This window comes from Mirounga leonina, unplaced genomic scaffold, assembly GCF_011800145.1.
Source record: "Mirounga leonina isolate KUSES-001 unplaced genomic scaffold, KU_Mleo_1.0 Mir_118, whole genome shotgun sequence".
Classification (NCBI taxonomy): domain Eukaryota; kingdom Metazoa; phylum Chordata; class Mammalia; order Carnivora; family Phocidae; genus Mirounga; species Mirounga leonina.
The window spans coordinates 6,221,202-6,242,737 of record NW_023270277.1 but is presented as its reverse complement, the minus strand read 5'-3'; the positions used below and the strand labels follow the sequence as shown (position 1 = coordinate 6,242,737).

The 21,536-nt window shown below is 43.6% G+C and overlaps 1 protein-coding gene across 2 annotated transcripts in view; it reads left to right on the top strand.

The window, feature by feature from the left end:
- Nucleotides 1-95: 95 nt before the first annotated feature.
- LOC118007355 (lysophospholipid acyltransferase 2) overlaps nucleotides 96-21,536 on the top strand; it is a 118,431-nt gene continuing 96,990 nt past the window's right edge. For both annotated transcript variants that reach the window (XM_035000412.1, XM_035000411.1), the window contains exon 1: nucleotides 96-255. In XM_035000412.1, the coding sequence (XP_034856303.1) occupies nucleotides 181-255 (75 nt within the window). In that variant the 5' untranslated portion in view covers nucleotides 96-180. The remainder of the gene's footprint in view (nucleotides 256-21,536) is intronic.

Here is a 21,536-nt window from a genome sequence, read left to right as displayed (position 1 = left end):
GGCAGGGCCGAGCCGGTCACCGCCCCCGGCCCCGCCCTGGCCCCGCCCCGCGCCGCTCACACCGCGGGCGGCCGGGGGCAGGCGCGCCGGCTGCATCCCCATCCTCGGCGTCGCCCGGCACGGCGCGCGGGCGAGCGGCGCGGGCGGCCGGAGCGCGGCGGGCGGAGTGCCAGGCCGGCCATGGCCACCACCAGCACCACGGGCTCCACCCTGCTGCAGCCCCTCAGCAACGCCGTGCAGCTGCCCATCGACCAGGTACGCGAGGCGGCCCTGCTGGCGTCGCGCCCTCGCCGCCCCCTCCCCGGCCGTGTGCCATCCGCGCGGGAGCCGGGACTCGGGGCACGGGCTGCGGCGGGGGCCGCCCCTTGAGGGGAGGGGGCGACCCGCCTGTTATTGTGCGCGCGCCATCTCGCGCCCGCCGCCCCTCCCCAGCGTGCCCACCCAGCCCCCATCCTGGCCGTGCCCGTGCCGCCCGGGGGGGCTCCGGGCACCGACGTGCGCGCGTGCATGCCTGGCCCTGCCGCCCGCCACGGCAGCTCCCCGACCCGGGTCGTGCGTGCGCCGGGCACTCGGCGATCCGGAGTCCCGGAGCCGCTTGCAGTGCGTGTGGGCACGGTGTAGACGGTGTAGAAAGGCTGTGCTTTGGCGAAGCCGGGGTGTCTGTGCCCTGCGCGCGTGGCATCGAGTGCCCCACGGGGAAGCAGGATGGATGTACCTCAGTGGAGAGTGCACTGGACTCGCGAGCGTGGCGTGGGGGAGGTCAGCTTAGGGCGCTACGACCTGCACCTTGGGACAGTGGCTTTGAAGTGTGGCTTGTTTAACAGGCAACAGTTTGCGGGGAAGGCAGAGGTTAGGAAGAAAAGTCCAAGTGAGATAATAATCCCAGGGTTTCTAGCTGAGAAAGTTGCAACCTCGTAGTTGGAAGAAGGCACCTTACCCCTCTCTCCCACCCCTCAAAAAAATACGGGACACTGTTTAGGTAAGGGGGGGTATTGAGATAAAGGCCAGTTGAGTTTGTGTGAAAGGCCTGAGGATTGTTGAGAAATAAACAGTATTGTGATGGGAAAAGCAGCGCCATTTTTATTGAGAAAAAGTTTGGAAGTATTTTCTCTGAGTGACATTTAGGGTAGTTGTTGGGGAAGGAGGCCGTGGAGATAGTTGCTCTAGCCCCAGGCTAGAGGTAATTAACTGAATTTTTTGCTTCAGATTATTTCAGGTGTGCTCGATCGAGAAGTGTTTGCACTTTACAAGGGATCCTGGTTCACTGTCCTTTTCTTGAGAGCGTTGCTGTCATTTGATGTCATCAGGGATTTCATTTATAAGGCAGGATTCCTCTGTGTCCAGGCTAGGTTTCATAGCAAGATGGGAAACCACTCCTGTACCTGACATTATGACACTAACTTGCTTTGTGCTTTACTGGTTTTTTGTTTTTTGTTTTTTTAAAGACTGAGGTGTGCCTGAGTATATCAAAAATTTTACTTTCTGTTTGGATCTGAATCCCTTACTTCTATTTCAGTTATAATTTTTGATTCATGTAAAATATCTATCCCCTACAAATCTTGAGCAACAGTTAGAACACATACTGTACTAATAAAGTACCAGCAGTGAAATTAATCATGTACTCTACTAAGGTAGTCGTCTTCTCTGTTTATTAATGAACTGATCAGAATGTAGGATTTTTTTTTTAATCTTCTTAGCCCTGTGGAGGATTCTCACTTTTCCAAACTGAACTACAGTATGACCTTTTAGTGTATTACACTCCTGACTTAAAGTAGGTTGTTGCTAGGGTATCAGCAAATGCAGGGTAGGTATCTGTTTAATAATTTTTTGATGGTGAGGAGCAAGGGAGATAGGCCTCAGACTTTTTTCTTTTTAGTTGAGGCATAGTTGACATACAGTGTTACATTAATTTCAGGTGTACAACATAGTGATTGGACAATTCTGTGCATTACACAGTGCTCACCAGATAAGTGTAGCTACCATCTGTCACCATATGACTCTTCATTAATTTTAGGGAACAGGTGTATTCTTTCTCTGCCCACCATGATGGATTTTTTTTTTTACTATGCTGATGCCTTTTAATTTATATGATGCTTTTAACTTTGTAAAGTGATTTAGTATTAGTGAACTTATGTAAACATTTCAGCAATCCAGAGCAAGTTGTTTTCAGTACTGAAATAAACAGGAGTCTCAAGGGAAGGTGACAGGACTTGAAATTTTGACTTCTTTATTATCTGTAGGTCTTGATTTGGTATCTCGGACAATCTTCATTCTCTCGGAACAGCTCTGAATTTTTGCAGCCATTTGTATTTTGAGTTGTTTCCTCTTCTCTAAGCAAATCTTAAGAATTTGGATTAATAACCGCACACACCTTAACTTTTTATAGTGCTAAGAAACTATTTCTTTGAAGCACTGAAGAATTGACTTTTTTGCCGAGAAAACTCTTGGAATAACTAAAAACTCATGTTGTAAATTGGATTGATAAAGAGTCGTTTAATCATTACTTTAAAATTGAGCAAAATAGAAATTAATTTTTGTAACATGTAAATAATTGAGTTCAAGTTGAGAGGAAGCCTAAGAATTACTTGTAATCAAATAGTGTGATTCAACAGGAAAAAGACAAATCAGGAAATGAAAAGTGTAAAAATATAACTTGTTAGTATGTTAATTTGGTATGTGCTAATTAACAGTGTTTTGAAAATTTAGGAAATTAAAAAAGCAGTTGTTGAATGTCAGAGGAAGAAAAGGACCTTAGGGCCAGAGAAATAGTTTAACTCTTGTACAAGAGTGAGTGTAGAATTTATGAAATGATAGAAAATACTGGTCTGTATGGAATATACAAATGCACATTGTAGGGTATAAGTTAAGGGAGAAAGGAGAAATGTTTTGCAGTAAGACCAGGCAAGGAAAAGGAGCAGATTTTGCCTTAGACTCCTGAGTTGGTTAATCCTAACTGAGAATTGCAGAGTGACCTTGAGGTAACCATAGTATTTGTTCAGTATGCCTTAAATTTAAATGAAAATATTAACTGCAATATGGAGTGAGGGTAGATGATGCTTTAAGCATCTGATGTTTCCCCTTTCTAGGTCTTGCATTCCAGGTGACTTTATTTCTGGGGTGGTCATCATGGAAGGGGTAGATGGAGAGCGGGTTTTGAGGAGGATTTGGACTGAGGGAGAACTGTGCCAAGACAAGGGCCAAACGTGCTGTGGAGAAGCCATCAGATGTCATTGAATATAATTGTGTTCTTTATTAGCTGCTGGTGTGGTGAATTTTTTAAAGACCCCAAAGTGAGAATAATTACGTGTCCCACGCAGATCAACCTATTTTTTTAGAGTGGGTTTTTTTTTTTTTAATCTCATCATATCATACATTCTAATACACTTTATTGACCTAACTCTCTGAGTTACCAGACTGAGGCTGCTCTGGCATCCTCTTCCTCCTCCTTGCCTTTACTCTGTCTTTCCCTTTTACCATTTTCTGTCCTTATTTCCCATGATGCGGTAATACTTTGAAACTGGAGTAAATTTCCCCAGCGACAGGGTTTCCAGGTTGGTATTCTTGGCAGCCAGTTGGCCTCATCAAACAGTCCTGTTTGGGGACAGGGTCATCATTTTAGAGATGATGGATGGAGCTGTTTGGGTGGGGAGAGAGGGCAAGAGGGAGACTCAAGATATTTTGAAAGGTTTGGAGGAGGGAGAAAAAGATGGGTGGGAGGAGGAGGATGACCTGTTGTAGTTAATTCTGCAAAGTCAGGTAATAATTACAGTGGGTAACACCTTACAGCTTACAGACCTCTTTCACCACATTGTATGATTTAATTGAGTCTCGCAATACCTTGTGAAGTCAGGTGAGATTCAAGGTCTGATATATTTTAGCCATATGTATATATATTATATATATGTTATACGGGTTATGGTATTAACCATTTGAGTGAAAGGTCAATTGTAATTTATAGTCTTAACATGTGGCAAATAATTTTGGTTCATCACTGTTGTAGATCTGGGTTACCCGTGTATTTTGGGAGGAGAGACTGGAGATAGAGAACTTCCCAAACACTGAAGTGCTGGTGGTAATGGTTTGAATAGGAAAACTGTGTGTGTCTGTAAGAGAGAAAAAAATGTGGATGGAGGCTAATAAAATCCTGGTTCCATTTTGGTCAGTTTGTTGATTGACCTTTTCTGTATCTCCCCCCCACCCCATAATGTAGGCATCCAATGAAGTGAAGCAATATGTTTGGGAAAGGAGTAGTTATTAGCTTATTTAATCCTCCACAGGTCTATGCTATGATGAACCCCATTTTACAGATGAAGAAATAAGCGGAGATTTCAGTATTGGGTCTTTTTCGGATTATGACTTTTAGGGGGAAGAAGGTGAATAGCAATGAAACAAGCACATCAAGGATTAATTTTATTTTAAAGCCGCCATTTGAATGCTTTAGGTTTAGGACATAAATATTTAACTCATTTGTGTGTCCTGTCTACTTTTACACCCATAATGAGCATCAGTCTTCATCATGAGAACCCAGAAAACACTGGGACAATCTGCTGTGGAAGATTTCCTTTTAATAAGGAAGGCATATGGAACTAGGAATCTTGAATCTGTATTTTAGGCCCTGTCAGTTAACTAATTTTAGATATGTCACTTTACATAAATGAGTTTCCTTCTGTGTAAAATGTGTGTTGTGCTTAGTTTTAAAATTCCGTGATTCTGGGGCGCCTGGGTGGCTCAGTTGGTTGAGCGACTGCCTTCGGCTCAGGTCATGATCCTGGAGTCCCGGGATCGAGTCCCGCATCGGGCTCCCTGCTCGGCAGGGAGTCTGCTCCTCCCTCTCATGCTCCCTGTCTCTCATTCTCTCTCTCTCAAATAAAATAAAATAAAATAAAATAAAATTCCGTGATTCTGTGTTTGTTTCATTAACTGAAGAAGCTGCCCCAAATTCTTTCTGGACCGAGTTGGAAGGAATATAAATAAAAACTTAAGGGAGGGAAATGGACTAATAAGTTTTGAAGAAGTTTTCAACAGGAAGAATTGAAACTGCCTCTCTGTTTAATCTGAAGCAGCTGAGCAAAATAACCACATGCCCTGAACATTGCAGTTAACGTTGGTTTCCCCGAACTCTGTCCCTTTATCTGTAGGAAGTAGTGTGGTTCTGTAGGGGAAAAGGCATAATTGGGTCTGCAGCCAGACTCGGCCGGCCCCGGGCTCTTTGGCAAATTACCGCATTTGTCTTTAAACCCCAGTCTCCTCATCTGTAAAATAAATAATAAATAACACCTCGTTGTAGATTACTGTGAAGATTAAAACACATAATCTGTGCAAAGCACCCGGCTCCTCATATATGTTTGATACACCATTCCTCTCCACAGATTATGAGGTGTATGCAAGTTAACATCTGTGTGTATGTATTCCGTTTTTAATCTTTAGGACTTCCTTTTTAGGAAGGGAAATATGAGGTGGAGGTTCAGTCCTATGCCCACACAGTGATTAAATTAGGATTAAAATCTAGTTTTGAGTTTGGAGTCAGAAGTGGCTTTTCTGCTTCTTCACAGCTTCAAGAGTTCTTTGTCCCCCTGCTTTCAAGCTGCCTGTGTTGGCACTGCCTTGATAAGTACAGATAACCCTCGTCTCTGTTGACTGTGGTCTGTCCGGGCTGACTTTTCAGGGAAATAATCAAAACAACTCACACACACACAGCTTTTGCCCGCAGTCCGCTAACAGGTGGGATTCCACAATGATGGCACTTGACAAGACTTTTTAAAGAATAAAGTAAGCCATAAACACAGTCCTCAGAAGAGTGATCCTTTAATAATTTTATGAATGGCATGGGTGAAGCCTGAAGTCATGCTTGGTCTATCTGTAGGGTGTGGAAAAGGTGGGGGGTAGCTGATGTGTGAAGAGATAGAATCAGGATTCAGGAGATCTGAACAGTTCGGTGCTAATGACGCGTCCCTTCTTCTTCCTGGGCTTATCCAAATCCTAAGCATTCTTCCAATTCTGCGTCCAGTACACCTTGCCTATAAATCTTTTTCTGAATCCCATTTGAAGTGACTGATTTCTTATTTGAACCACAAAAGCATTTTGGATTGGATACTCTTCTGGCCTTTATTCTGTTTAGTGTTATAGGTATCAGGCAGGATTCTGGTGGGAGCCAGATTAAACTAGGTAACCAAGGAGACCTTAAGAACTATTTACTAAGATAAGGGCAGGGAAATCATGGACTAGTACAGTCCCCCAGTACCAGCTTCACTAGGCCTAGAGAGACAAGGGGAGGGAAGGAGCAGAAACCCAAGGGGGAGCCCTGAGGGCTGCTCCCAGAGGCACCGTGGCCTCCTGTGCTGAACTTGAGGGAGGAGGATGGGAGAGATGAATCCCCCCCATACTCCATCTCCTGCTGGTGTCTCCTTCAGAGGGCAATCGATGATTTGGGGGCACAGAGTTAAACTGGAGGGTGGATCTGGAGGCATTTAAATATCCACAACAATATGATTACTAATAAGTATTTTACAATTTTACTCATTTCTCTACCTGCTGAACAAATAAAAACCCTTTTGTCTTTCTCCTCAGCGCACATCCTCATTCTGTCTCTTCTCATACATTTTGAAAGAATAGTTGGTTCTTGCTGTTTCCATTTTCACTCTTACAACCATTGTAATCAGGCTTCTGCCTCCAACACTAACAGCCAAATTGCAAACTTTAAGAAATGCACTCCTCATCAGTTACTTCCCTGGCTAAGACTCCTCACAGCTCCCGTGCTGCCTAATGCAGTGCTTTTTCAAGCGCGGCCCTGAGATCACTTGTATCAAAAATCACTTGGGATTGTTGTTATAAATATAGATTCTCAGTGTCTACCCAGCACCTTCTGAACGAGGGCCAGGGAACCTGTGTTTTTGATCAGGCTCCTTCTTACTCCCTACCCCTGCTACCGTCAGCGTTAGAGAGCTTTTTAAGGGTCTCCATATGACTGAAAGGCTATAACAGTGTGATGTATTTTTTGAACACTTGTATTTAACCATTTAATGGGTAACCTTTTTTTTAATTTTTTTTATTTTTAAGATTTTATTTATTTATTTGAGAGAGAGAGAATGAGACAGAGCACATGAGAGGGGGGAGGGTCAGAGGGAGAAGCAGGCTCCCCGCCGAGCAGGGAGCCCGACGCGGGACTCGATCCCGGGACTCCAGGATCATGACCTGAGCCGAAGGCAGTCGCTTAACCAACTGAGCCACCCAGGCGCCCTAATGGGTAACCTTTAAAATACGATGCAGTGTAATGGTGCCGTTGGCAATATGATCCCAAGATTTGGAAAAATAAAATTCATAGTGTACTCTAGGCAATACGGCCCTGAAATGGGACAGGCTTTTTGTTGAATGATGTCCACATCTCCCTTCAATCCTGTCGTTCATCTCTAGTGACTGTGTGTATAACCTCATGTATAGACAGTGTCAGGAGTCAGAATGTGGGGTCTCTCCTGAATGTGAGACCTGCCACTTGAGAGGCGTTGCCCACCCCCCCCAATCCCTACTGCAAGCCTCCTTTGAGAACCATTGGCCCCCGAAGGATAGGGATAGGCCTAGAACCTCTTAAGTGTGGCTTTTAAAAATTTTTTATTATTATTATATTTTTAAAAATTATTTTTTATTATTATTTGAAGCTTGCCCCCGATTGGCTGGAAATATTATTATTTCCTTTTTTTATTATTCAGAGCCCCCTGCGTAGACCAGGCAGTATAATGCCAAAGGCCGGGCGAGTAGGAGTGCTGGAGTGGGGGTTTAAATCCCCCTCTGCTGCTGGCAGTACCTCTGGACTCACTCACTCAGTGCTCCCTCCAGTATGTTTTCCTGTCTTTTCACTCCCTGCCTCGGAGTAAGCTTCTCCTCTGTCTGAAGTCATCCTGCTCAACCTCTCTCCTCGGCTCTGCACTCCCACCAGCCCCTCCCTGTCTGTGGAGCAAAAGCCCACTATCGTCCCAATCTGTCTTTCTTAGGAAGGAGTTAATGGGCAATCTTGGGGTCTTTCCCCTTTCCTCTGGCCACTTCTCAAATGTGCATATCCTTCCAGCTCTAGGAAGCAGTGGTGGGAGAACCCCCCTTTGGTTTCCAGGGGATGTGGCCCCCCTTGTTGATGAGGCCTCCCAAGCAACTGCCTCATGCCCCCTCCTGCTTTAGCCTGCTCTGATAGGCCCTGTACCACCTTTAAACAAATTATTTTATTTGCTCATTTTACACCTCTCCCTGCTGGGCTATCAGTTGCTTAAGAATAGGGGCCTCCTTGGGGCGCCTGGGTGGCTCAGTCGTTAAGCATCTGCCTTCGGCTCAGGTCATGATCCCAAGGTCCTGGGATCTAGCCCCGTATCGGGCTCCCTGCTCCGCGGGAGGCCTGCTTCTCCCTCTCCCACTCCCCCTGCTCGTGTTCCCTCTCTTGCTGTGTCTCTCTCTGTCAAATAAATAAATAAAATCTTAAAAAAAAACTTAAAAAAAAAAGAATAGGGGCCTCCTCTTACTCATGTTTGTATCCCTCATGCTTAGGACTGGCTTAGACTGTGCTTGGAGTCGGTGGGACTCCTGTGGGGACAGCACAGGGGGGCACCAGTGATCATTGTTTCTTAGCGGTGTGGCCTTAGCCTCGACTGGTCTTTTGCAAGTGGCAGTGGCCTGGTCTATAAAATGTGGCAGCCGGTGGGCCCTGCCCCACGAGGAGGTCATGCTCACTGCGCACACAGCGGACGCTCAGTGTTGGGGGCCGAGAAATCAGTGGTGGCCCTTCGCTGGATGAGGCGCTTCCTTGTCTTTGCAGCGCAGCTGGCTAAGAGCTCCCCAAATTGCGTTCAGGTCCCCCCTGTGACTTGTTCTCCTCCAGCGGGTCGCTCCTGAGCCTCCTAGCGGCCGCGTAGCCCTGAGTGTCATAGGCCTGCGTTGTGAGGCTCACTAAGACCGCACAGCACATCCCTCGGTTAGAAGGAGGCTCCAGCGACTCTTTTGGCTGACTTTATTTTCTTCAAGAGGGTTACTTAAAAGGCGACTGGTAAATCATTGAAGAATTTTGGAGGACTGATGATTATTCAAAAAGGAAATGAAGATAACCATGAGCGGTACCAGTATTCTCAGCTACATGATTACAGTGTCTGGCGACAAGGGGTGATTAGGGGTGATTGAAAAGAGAAGCTTTATCAGCATTGTTATCAGGAGATTCAGAATAAAGAAGCCTTCAGAGTGCATAATTGTCTTTATTCATGAAGAACAAAAGGCTCCACTTTGGGTGCCACGCCCTCTCCCCTTTCAGCTGGGCTCTTCTAGAAGGGCTCCTTTGCTGTATCTTCCCCCTGGCCTGGAACCAGCCAATCCGGGGAAGCCCGGCCAGCAGCACGTTCGTTCGACACTGGATTCTCTTGGGCAGCCAGTGTCCTCGTGGAGTGGGGAAGTTAGGGGACCCCCCCCAGCTGCCAGCCAGATGGACCTCACTCTTCTGTGAAGGCCCAGGCCTCTGCCCAGCTCGCCTTGCTCCTATCTATCTAGGCACTGGACAAAAATGTAACATACTTTCTGTTTTCATCCATAATCCCATAGAAACTTTCTTAGGTTTTAGAGGATTTCTGTGCCAAAGTAGGTGTTTGTGGAAGGTCGGATTTACAGGTAATACATGATTTTTTAAATTTTATTTTGGATATACTTAAGTTACTCAGTTGCATGTATATTGAAATAAATAGCTCTCTGCTTATACAAACAAATTCTGAATCCTTTTCTTTTTTTTTTTTTTTTTAAGATATATATTTTTTTTATTCTTATGTTAATCCCCATACATTACAACATTAGTTTTAAATGAAGTGTTCCATGATTCATTGTTTGTGCATAACACCCAGTGCTCCATGCAGAACGTGCCCTCCTCAATACCCACCACCAGGCTAACCCGTCCTCCCACCCCCCTCCCCTCTAGAACCCTGCCTGCCCTTCAGAGTCCATCATCTCTCATTGAATCCTTTTCTTTTTAAACAGTTTTTTTTTTTTAAGATTTTATTTATTTATTTATTTGGGAGAGTGAGAGAGAGTGCGAGAGTGAGAGCACAGGTAGGGGGAAGGGGAAGAAGGAGAGGGAGAAGCAGACTCCCCGCTGAGCAGGGAGCCTGATAACAGGGCTCAATCCCAGGACCCCAGGATCATGACCTGAGCTGAAGGCAGATGCTTACCAACTGAGCCATCCAGGCGCCCCCCTGAATCCTTTTCTTTTTGAAACTAAATTATATGTAGATCTATGCACATGAAAGATAGTTAGGTGATACTTACCTTTTTTTTTTCTTTTTTAACTTATTTTACTTAAATTCAGTTAGCATGGAGTGTGTCATTAGTTTCAGATGGATACTTACCTTGTTAAAACTGAATGGAAAGGGGACGCCTGGGTGGCTCAGTCGTTAGGCGTCTGCCTTCGGCTCAGGTCATGATCCCCGAGTCCTGGGATCGAGCCCCGCATCGGGCTTCCTGCTCAGCGGGAGGCCTGCTTCTCCCTCTCCCACTCCCCCTGCTTGTGTTCCCTCTCTCACTGTGTCTCTCTCTGTCAAATAAATAAAAAATCTTTAAAAAAAAAAAACAACTGAATGGAAAGAAAGGCTCTGCCTTTTTGCAAAACCACTAGTCTAGTGGGTGCCCAATAGTGATTGAATTGAATGCATCTAATGCACAGTATTACATTTCAGAGATAAATGTAAAGACCTGCAATGAATTTCTAGAAGTTGTATGTATAAAAGCAGAATTGCCCGAGACCAGCGTTAAACTGTCTGAGTAAACCCTGGGAGTTTTTATTTATCGGAAGGTGCCATTTGGCTGACCAGGTCACAGCTTAGGTGAAGTAGTAATGCCAACATAAATTCCAAATGCACGTGTCTAGAGGGCACCAGGCAAGGAATGTAAATGAACGTCAGTGTAGGTGCCGCCCTTTTGGGAGGCGTGGACAGCGTGGCCATCTGGAAAGCCCATGCTCACTCTAAAAGAAAGCCCTCACTCCATTTTGCTGATGGTCACCAAAGCTGATTTTTCAAGGGAAGCTGGAATGCTAGATTTTTGTGAAAATAGGATTTTTTAAATTTTGGCTGAAATATCCTTAGGTTTTCTTTTTTTGAGCTCGAGCAACACGAAGAAGCCAGATTTAGCTTATTGGCCATTAAGAAGTAGGTAGCAGTTTCTGTTACAGTGGACGGTGGTCAGTCCGCTCTGAAGTTTATTGCCCTGGAACAAGGGTAGACCGGGTAATAACTATAGCCGGCACTCAGGACTAAAAGGCTGGAAACTCATGCAGTAGTTGAAGAAGTAATTCTAGATTTCATCACTTGGTAATTTCATCCTTTAATTGGCCAACAGAATTTCAAATTAAGTTTTCCCCAACTAGTTTTTTCCCTTGGGAGTGGGTCATATCTTGGAAATAATCTTGAACATTAATACCCCTTTATTTTTTTATTTTTTTAAAGATTTTATCCATTTATTTGAGAGAGAGAGAGCAGGAAGGGGCAGAAAGAGGGAGAAAGAATCTGAAGCCAACTCCGCACAGAGTGCAGAGACCAACGTGGGGCTCGATCCCACAACCAAGAGGCCACAACCTGAACAGAAACTAAGGGTCAGATGCCCAACCGACTGCACCATCCCGGTGCCCCAGAAAGTTAATATCCCTTTAAAGAGGGAAGGTTGGACTCTCACACAAACTATCATTTCATTCTTTTTGCAGATCCAGTATTACAATGATTAACTGATCTAAGTTGTTCAGGCTGTCTTAGGGGGTGTGACATTAAAAAAAAAATGTCTAGCTAATAGAGAATAAAATAATATTTGAAAAGGTCTTGATTGCTTTATAAGCCCCTACCAGTTTTTCGGTTTTTTTGGAGTGCACATTGAATTTTGGCCAGACTGTTTTGTCTTGTGATAACTATTCAGGCTTTGGAGTTTAAGTTTAATCTACAGTTGCTTCACTGTGAGTCTTAGCGTGCCTTTTCTAATACTGGACTGGCACAGCTGTTCATGTTAGCTGCTTACCAAGAATAGAAATGACGAAGACTGGGTGTCTGAGTAGAGCCAAGAAGTTGAAGGTAGAGGGCAGGGTGAAGCTTCCCTTGCTGGTCCTTAGTATCTTTGGAGATAGTTAAGGGGTCCTTAGTCTAAGACGATAATCCTGCTATGAGGTGGTTTCTGTACCTTTCCTACAGTATCAGACTAGTGTGTCTTTTCCTTTTGTTCTTGTAAAATATTGTTAAATCACATAGTAAAGGAAAGTCTTGGTGTATTTGGCATCACAAAATTGAGCTTCAGCCTTCCATTGGATTTGAATGGAAATTCCGATAGTCAAAATTGAAAGAGAATTTGGGGTATTGTCAAACTGTATATTTGTTACAATTTTCAATATGGATTGGAAGGATTCCATTCTAAAGTGGTTTCCTTTTTGAAGTACAGGAAATATAAATTAATGGAGAAATATGCTGTTCTAAGAAGGTTTTGGGCACAGACTCAGAGTTTACCACATAGGACTATAAAGTAATTTATAAAGTAACTTTGGTAGCCAACACTTGAGTAGATTTAAAAAAAAATCCTCAGAATATTAAAGACAAAAGGATGTTGGGACCATTTCAGCAAAGACAAAATAAATTGGATAATGCCCAAAGCTGGTCCTGGATTGTTTTCCTTTTTGTATTGATTTTATTGAAAGCAAGGGCCTCTGGAAAATAATGAAAAGGTTAAACTGCATTTCCCTATTTTGTCCCTAATTCTAGATTAGGTAAATGTATGATATTGAAGGTTTAGCTCTTGTAAAATGCAGAACGGTCCTGTAGGTCAGTGTGCCTTGGCTAGGCTGGTGACACGGATTAGCAAGATTAGCCATCCCTGTGTTGGACAACAAACAGTGTGCAACAGGGCGAGGCCCAGCAAAGGAAAGCCAAAGGTGTTGTGTGTCACTGTAAGTCATACCCCGGGAAGGTGGACTGTGACCAAAATCCAGAGCCTTCTCTGAAACTGGGGATCAAGTAAACTAGGTAGTAGTCACGTAGAAGACAAACCTTTGACAAATTGGTATCCTTTGAGAATGATTATGGAAATTTGTCAATTGTTGTAGGGTTGTGGTCTGCAGTGAATGTTGGTACTTTTAGAACACTCTTTTTTTAAGATTTTATTTTTTTTTGAGAGAGGGAAGAGAGATAGAGAGCATGAGCAGGGGGCGGGGAGAGGGAGAAGCAGACTCCCAGCTGCGCTTAGAGCCCCATGCGGGGCTCGTTGTGGAGCTTGATCCCAGCACTCTGGGATCATGACCTGAGCTGAAGGCTGATGCTTAACCGACTGAACCGCCTAGGCGCCCCAACTTTAGAACATTTTTTAAAAAAGGAAAGTTGCTGGGGTGCCTGGGTGGCTTAGTTGGAATTAGTTTGGATAAGGCAGCTACAACAGAGAATCCCAACAATAAGCCATTGACTTAAAGATAGTTGTTTATTTCCCTCACATAACAGTTTTGATGCAAATGGTCTAGACTGGTGCATAGTTATGCACCACCTGGTCCTACAAACACCTGTCTCCTTTCAACACCTTATTCTTCCACCTGGGGCCTTACCGTCAGCCTGGTCGAGGCTGGTTTGCTTACGACAGTGGTCCTTAAGCTTGGGGTGGCATGAGGATCCCCTGCTGCACTTGCTGAAAACACAGATTGCTGGGCCCTATGAACAGGTTTCTCATTCAGTAGGTCCAGGTTGGGGCCTGATAATTTGCAAGAGGAGGGGGTTCACAGATGTCACTGCCACTGCCCTGACAACCGTACTTTGAGAACTTGGCGGGTTCCAGGGGAAAGAACCCACGTGGTCACAGCTGAGGTCCAGAAGTGGCAGATACATACCACTGTGACTCATTCCTTTTGCTAGAGCTTTGGAACATGGCCACAGGTCACAGCAAGGAGATGGTTGCGGGGGGGCGGGGTTGGCTGGGGGCTGGTCAGTGTCACCTACCTGGGCAGCCACGTCCAGCTACAGTTCTGTGACTGTGGGAGAGCAGGGCAGGCTCCATCACACTCTGGAATCATCTAGGGAAAAGCAGCTGTAACGCAGGTTTGGATTGGTCATTCAAGGTAACATTCGAGACAAAATCTTGAAGGGTGAATTTTCCTGGCATCCCAGAGAGGCTGTGCAACGTGCAGTTGAGGAAACTGCGAAGGAAAGCAGAGCAGGCTCACTCCTTCAGGAAATACGGATTACTGGCCAGGCTTTGCGTGAGGCCTCGTACCGCAGAGAGTGAGAGGAGATGGGCAGGGTCTGATGATGTCGCTGATTAAAAAGCAAACATGCTTCGTGCATTAAGATTCCAGTGGTTAAGATCATAGGTGCCAGAGTCAGCTTAGGTTCAGGTTGTGGTTCTGCCCTGGAGCGTCACAAGCCACGTGAGCCGCTTGGGCCGCGCGCTTTCTGTACACAGAGCAAGTGCTCCATGAACAACGGCGCCATCGCACCTTGGGTGAGCGCTGCTCGTGTGAAATACAGTCTTCGCTGGGAAGTCTCTGGTGGATGGCCGTCTGGCTTCTCCTTGGACACTTCTGTGATGGAGAGCTTGCTCCCGCTGTTGGGGCAGTTAGTTAGTTAGTTCTGGATGGCTGTGGCTGTGAGGGAGCTTGTCATCCTGGGGCCCATAAACTTTCTGAAATAATCCAGAAATGCTCTGTTTCAGCCCATCTCTTCCTGGTTACCTTTTAGGTCATTGGAGACATTCCATTCTTTCTTTACATGGTTGGCTTCTGAGCAACTACACTTTAGTAAATTAGGTATCAATACCCCAAAATCTTCTAATCTGGAATGCATGGGCTTATGGGTGAACACTTGTGCTGTTCTGGGGTGGATGCCCCTCTTCTGGAGATGCAGTTTCGGAGTGTTGCCCTCCTGAGAGTATTGCATTCTTGGCATACTTGTTTGCAGATTTATTGCTTTTTCCCTCTATTATTTACTAATATGTACTAAAAAATAAAATTACTGATTGAGTAATGGAGGATGTTCTCATAAATGATACATTTGGGACAATGATAGAAACCATTGAGCATGCCCCAAATGCCACTTCTTTAGACCCAGTGGCCTCCTTGTACACAGCCGGCTGATTGTGGGTTCAGGTGTGAAAAAAAGAGCATACCTGAAGAGCATGGATGAAATGCTGGAAAAGTGTCATCTAAGACTATGTTTAAATAGGGGTCCATCAAATCACATTTTTAGTTAAATGTCTAATGGCTGAATAGTTAAAATCAACATTGAGTTAAAGCTGAATATCATCCAGGCAAATCTTGAGAATTTTTTTGTCTTCAACTCCTGAAAATGATTGATGATGTCTTCTAATTATTTCTGCAAACATTTGTTTCCCTCCGTAGATTCAAAACAATAGGAATTCTCTTCTTGAACATTCTTATGAAGACTGTTGACTTGAGGTTTAATTAGCGAGAAACAAAACATGTTTTGGATACTCTAGTTCTCTTTTATGCCTTCTTTTTCTTCATAGTTCTCATATATTTTTATTGTGTATGTATGGTTCATTATGGTTATTATAGTGAGTTTAGAGTTTTTCTGCATGTGAAATTGAGATAGCAGAGCTGATTATTCCGTTTTTAATTCATTCTTACAAGATGTATAGAATTCCCAAATAGACCATTTTCATTAAAAAAGGTCATTTTTCATGACTTAAATGAAACTAAATAACTAATAGCTTTTGTACTTATTAATTATAACAGCGTTTTACTCTTGTGGTAAGAAACATGTAGTTATATTTTACCTGATAGATTAGTAATATATAAATCCTATAAGGTGAATTTACTCCAAGTTAAATGTATAGTGCTTACCTACATATATTTGAAAGTTAATATTCATCAGGAAGAATAAATGTGAATGACATGCATTGTTTGTAATGTTGGTGTTACTTTGCTGCTCAGAAATAACGATAGGTTAAGTTATCTCGTGAGATAAAATTGAGATAAATGAGAAATTCAGGGATACCAGGAAATAGGCATTAGGCCTTTTGGCCTTTTACAGGCCAAGACCCAAACCGAAGCAGAACAGTGGTTTTGGGCTGAGTAACAAGGCAAAACCAAACTTCAGTTTATCTGTAACTTGAAAAGTGGATGAAATTAGGTATTTCATATATATATTTTTCCCCCCCTCTCTTTGGGAGCTGATTCTTCATACAAATTCATTGGTATTTATGCATTTTTTATTTCATTTGTGTTTTTACCAATGATGTATTATGTACCCTAATAGGCAACTGAACTTAGTTTGTATATTTTCTATCTGATTTAAAAAGTAATACATAATTCATTGTGTAAAATTTATAAGATACAGAGTATAGAGATTAAAATTGGAAAATCGCATATTATTCTTCAACTCAGACTACTTTTGCTGACTCGTGTGTTTAAACAAAATTGAATACATACCTGAATATTAAATTTTTATAACCTTTTATTTTTACTTAGCATCTTGAAAATCATTTCCAATTTTATTAAATTACTTTTCAGAACCTATATAATGTTCCAACATTTGGATGGTATATAGTTTAATTATTCCTCAGATTGTATGTAATTTTTTGCAATAAATTTCCTTATATATACATTTGGTACATAAGCCTGTTTGTTTCCTTAGGATAAGAAGTTTCTTAGGTGTGAGGCAATAGGCGAAATTACTGTTTTTTAAAAACAATTATGAGAAGTTTTCATTTTCTCTTAATTACCACAGTTTATTTTCTCCTTTAATATTTTTAATCATGTTTTCACTTTTGAAATTTTCTTCAAACTTACACCCTTTAGAAGTTACCTTGTCTTGGAGTGCCCGGGCGGCTCAGTTGGTTAAGCGTCCGACTCTTGATGTCGGCTCAGGTCTTGATCTCACCATCCTGAGTTCAAGCCTATTAAAAAAAAAAAATAAAGAAGTTACCTTGCCTTGTTCTTCAGTACGGGAATGTTTTATGTGTAGGCAGGTTGCCAGTGCTGCTCACCTTGGGTCAGGGTCTGCTCACAACTATGGACATGCTTCCCCCACTCTCCCACCTGTAGCACTTGGTTGAAGGGATCAAGAAGAGGCCCTACCACAGATGGCATGTGGCCTTCTTGTAGCCCTTGCCTCTGGCTGGCACTCAGTGAGGTGCTCTTCTGTACACTGTTTTTAGAAGTGTTGGTTTACTAGGTTGTTTCCTCGACTAGACTGAGCAAGATCTTTAGTGCAAGGACTGGATCTCCTGTATCCCTCCAATGGGCATGCCTACCTCTGCAGCTATTTGTCAGATGTTTGCATTGCCTACAAGTTTAGGATGATACTTCCAATTTTTAGAAAAATGATACTAAATTAATTTTTAAGCCTCCAAACCATTTGGATGTCTACCAGCAGGTTTTTGTTTGTTTGTTTGTTTTTAAAACAAATCAGTTACTCAAAAGCATTTCTAGAATTTCGGTATCATGCTTAATGTATTCATGGTATTTGCTTTCATATTCTCATTCCAGGCTCATTTCTTACTCCAGTTTGTGTGGTGTTGAGTTAGACTTTAACGTGAAAAGGAACCGTGCCAGTTACGGATCGGATGGTATGGTCAAGGGACGCTGGAGGCTGGGTATCTGCCTGTCTTATGCTCAGAAGTCACCTCTAATGAGGTGTCATGGTTAATGGAGCAGATACGTCCATTTTTCCTTCATCCTCCTTTTAGTGAGTCCTGCCTCATGTTTCTGAGAATAATAGGGAGACTCCACTCTTCCTTGATTCTCTGCCTGCACATGAAGAAGAAACAAAAAATTGTCACATTACTTTAGGAAATGTATTGTAAAGAAAGTGAAGATAGATATTTAGTACTAAGTCATAGGTCCTATCCCTGCTCAGGGCCCCCTGGGGAAGTCTCTTCTTATTGAGACTAGAATCCCAAATCCTGCCATAATTGGGCCCCACCAACTTGTCAAACCTAATTTCCTACAGGTTTTTCCTCCTTTCTGTTTCAACTACACTGGCCTTCTCACAGTTCTTTGAATATCTGAAGCATGTTCCTGCCTCCGGGCCTTTGCACTTGATATTCCTGCTCAAGATATCTGTATAGCTTACTCCCTCACTTAAAGTAGCTTTCTGCTCAAGGCCTCCTAGAGGAGGCCTTCTCTGATCTCCCCATTTGAAAATAGAAACTCCTGTCATTTTGGGGTACCTGGGTGGCTCAGTCGATTAAGCATCTGACTCTTGATTTCTGCTCAGGTCATGATCTCAGGATTGTGAGATTGAGCCCTGGGTTGGGCTCTGTGCACAGTGGGAAGTATGTTTGAGATTCTTCTCTCTCTCTCTTCCTCTACTCCTCTCCCCACTCATGCTCACTCTCTCGCAAAACAAAGCTTTAAAAAAAAAAAAAGAGCCTCCTGTCATTTTCCTCTTTCTGTCATATTTTTAAAAATATTGACCTTACATTATTTCATACATTTTGACGTTATATATTCATTTGTTTATTGTCTGTTTCTCTTACTAAAATGTAATCTCCATGAGAAGAGGGACTGTTTTTTTCCACTAGTGTCTGGGATGGGACCTGGCACATAGAAGGTGCTCAATAAATATTTGTCCATTGTATTAATGAACTAGGAACCTGATTATATGTATTTTTTAGGTTTTGTTTCCCAAAGCTAACCAACTATAATTTATCAGCAGCCAATGATAGAACAGATGACCTGTCTTAGCATTAACTTCTATTTCCTTTTTGTCATTTCCCTTTAAGATTAATGCATTATCAATTCAGAAACGTATTTTTTTCCTGTTGAGAGCCAGTGGTGTGAAATGATGGTAGTGCTGCTTTTTAGGTAGGAAACGTGGAACTAGTTATTTAACCTCTAAATAGAGACACCTCAGTTCCTTTGTATGTAAAATGGAGATAATGGTAATGTTGGAGTTTTAGGATTTAGTCATTAATAACTCTCTCTTGCCAAATTTAGACCAAAGAGAGAGATTTGCAAGAGTCAGAGGACATGGATCGGATTGTCAGCCTTACTGACAGAAGCTGGATTGGAGGTGGTGACGTTGAGGTGCCACCATGCAGGGTTCCCAGTGATTTCTTTACTCCTGGGAGTAAGTTTAATTCCCCCAGTGCAGGCAGAGCTGGGTGTCTGCAGATTCCCCCCAGAAGAAACACAGCTTCCCCAGTAAACTTCCTAAGTAGGGAAGCAGCCTGTAGACTGGCAGGTTTAAAGGAAGCCCAGAACGGGCTGGGAGGCTCAGTCAGTGAAGCGTCTGCCTTCAGCTCAGGTCATGATCCCAGGGCCCTGGGATCGAGTCCCGCATCGGGCTCCCTGCTCAGTGCAGAGCCTGCTTCTCCCTCTCCCTCTGCCTGCCGCTCCCCCTGCTTCTGTGCATGTGCTCTTTCTGTCTCTCTGTCGAATAAATAAATAAAATCTTAAAAAAAAAAAAAAGAAAGCCCAGAAGTTGAGTGAATCGCTCTTCCTCTGATGGGAAGGAGTAGGTAAGGGCAGGTGCATTACTAGGAGAAAGATGACACCCGGGGAACAGAGGGTCCCCCCAACAAGTAGTACATGGTGTGGTGAGGACTTTTACAAGGTCTTTTCTCCGTGTAGAGTTTGGAACATAGGAAGTGCCGAATCACTGTCAGCCGCTCTTCATGCTGTAACACCTGTGTTATCGTGACTTAGAGCAGTTATCATACTGGACTGTGGTCTTTTTTTTTTTTTTTTTTTTTCCTGCGTACTACTAGATTGTAAGCTCTTGGGAGAAGAAACTTTTTTTTTTTTAACATATATATATATATTTTTAAGATTTTATTTATTTGCGAGAGAGAGAATGAGAGACAGAGAGCATGAGAGGGAGGAGGGTCATAGGGAGAAGCAGACTCCCCGCTGAGCAGGGAGCCCGATGTGGGACTCGATCCTGGGACTCCGGGATCATGACCTGAGCTGAAGGCAGTCGCTCAACCAACTGAGCCACCCAGGCGCCCGGGAGAAGAAACTCTTCGTTATCTCCTGACTCTCCGGTGCTAGATGATTTCGTGTTGGCTCGTAGCCGTCAGTGACTAGATACCTGAGAAAAATGGCATAGTGAAAGTCTATGGGTATTGGAGTCAGGAAAAGAGGTATCTGCTTTGAATTATTTTTAAGCCAAAGAGGAGATAGAAAAAAGTAAACACCAAGAAAGGAAGGTGGACCAATAAATATATATTTAAGATCTTTAACAATCGTAGTTAAAACAGTTTCTGTTTCACTGAAGAACCAGGTAAGCAAAAACAACACAGACCTGGAATATTTCATTTTGTCTAGGTTTTACTGTGTTTCTTTTCTTCTCGTGAATGGTTAGTGGTAACGAAGTTAGGCTCCGCTGCAGACTGATGAATAATTTGCAGACGTTAATATTAGAATGTGTTTTCTAATTAAAAAGTAAAGACGAAGTAGGAGAAATTAACACTGAAAAAATACAGTGAAGTCTTTTTTGGATAGATCTCATTAATGTGAACAGTCAGTAAATACTGTAGGGGATCGTGTATATATGTTGATAAAATTTAAGAAGACAGTTAAGTTCTGGTCAATGGCAGATAACATTACCAGACAGTCGTTAGTTCTCCCATCTGTCTTCTCTGTTAGGCATCCTTGACTCGGAGCTCCTTGCTGTCCTCAGCATTGCTTCTGTTTTCGCAGTCTCTGCGGCCCATCAACGTTGTCACACATTGTTCTGACTGAGCCTGGTGACAAGACGCAAGATGTAATGAGGCTGGCGCTCCCTTCCAGGGTGGAGAACTTTACCTGTTCTAACTCCGGCAGAAGCAGTCCACCTCCGTCTTCACCCTGGAGCTTCCCTGGTCTTTTCCAGTCACAATTGCACACTAAAACATCATCTGGCGAACACTTAAGACAGGGTCTCAAAATCAGGTGTGGTGTCAAGATCCCGATGGCCACAGGGAGGGATAACAGCCCAGGGATCGTCCTGCTTTACCAGGCGAGGGAGGTTTCACCTAGCCACAGGACGGCACAAGATCAGGATGGCCACAGGACCTAGAACCTTCCTGGCAGTTTAAGTCTCATGGTTCAGAATTAGCCTTTGTATATTGGAAAATGTTGATTTTTTTTCATCATTCTTTCCCCAAACTGTTATAAATCAGTCATATGCACATTGTGGGCAGAGTGGACCGAGTGTGATCTTTGGTTTTGGCCTCAGCTTGAATCTGGCTCCCCTGCTCTCTGACTTTGGCACATTTGAATTTTCTGAGCTTCCATTTCCTCGTTTTAAAAATGGGGATAACTATTTTCCGGGTTACGGAGAGCATTATTCAGGTACTGGAGGCTACCAGACACCTTAGTACGTTGTAGCTGCTCAACCCAATGGCAGCGATTACTGATCATCCTTTCAGAATATGGGCAAATTGTGTGAGAGAGTGCCCACTCTGTGCTGGGCGCATGCTCGTTCCTTCTCAGATCTCGCATTCACTCCCTTGCTCCTCCCAGCAGCGCCACAAAGCTCGCTCTTGTTGGGATAGACAGCATTGGTGCAGCTGTCCCCGTGCCTCCAGGCCCTTCCAGCTGCTAGCCTTGGGGCTCTAGAGCTTGG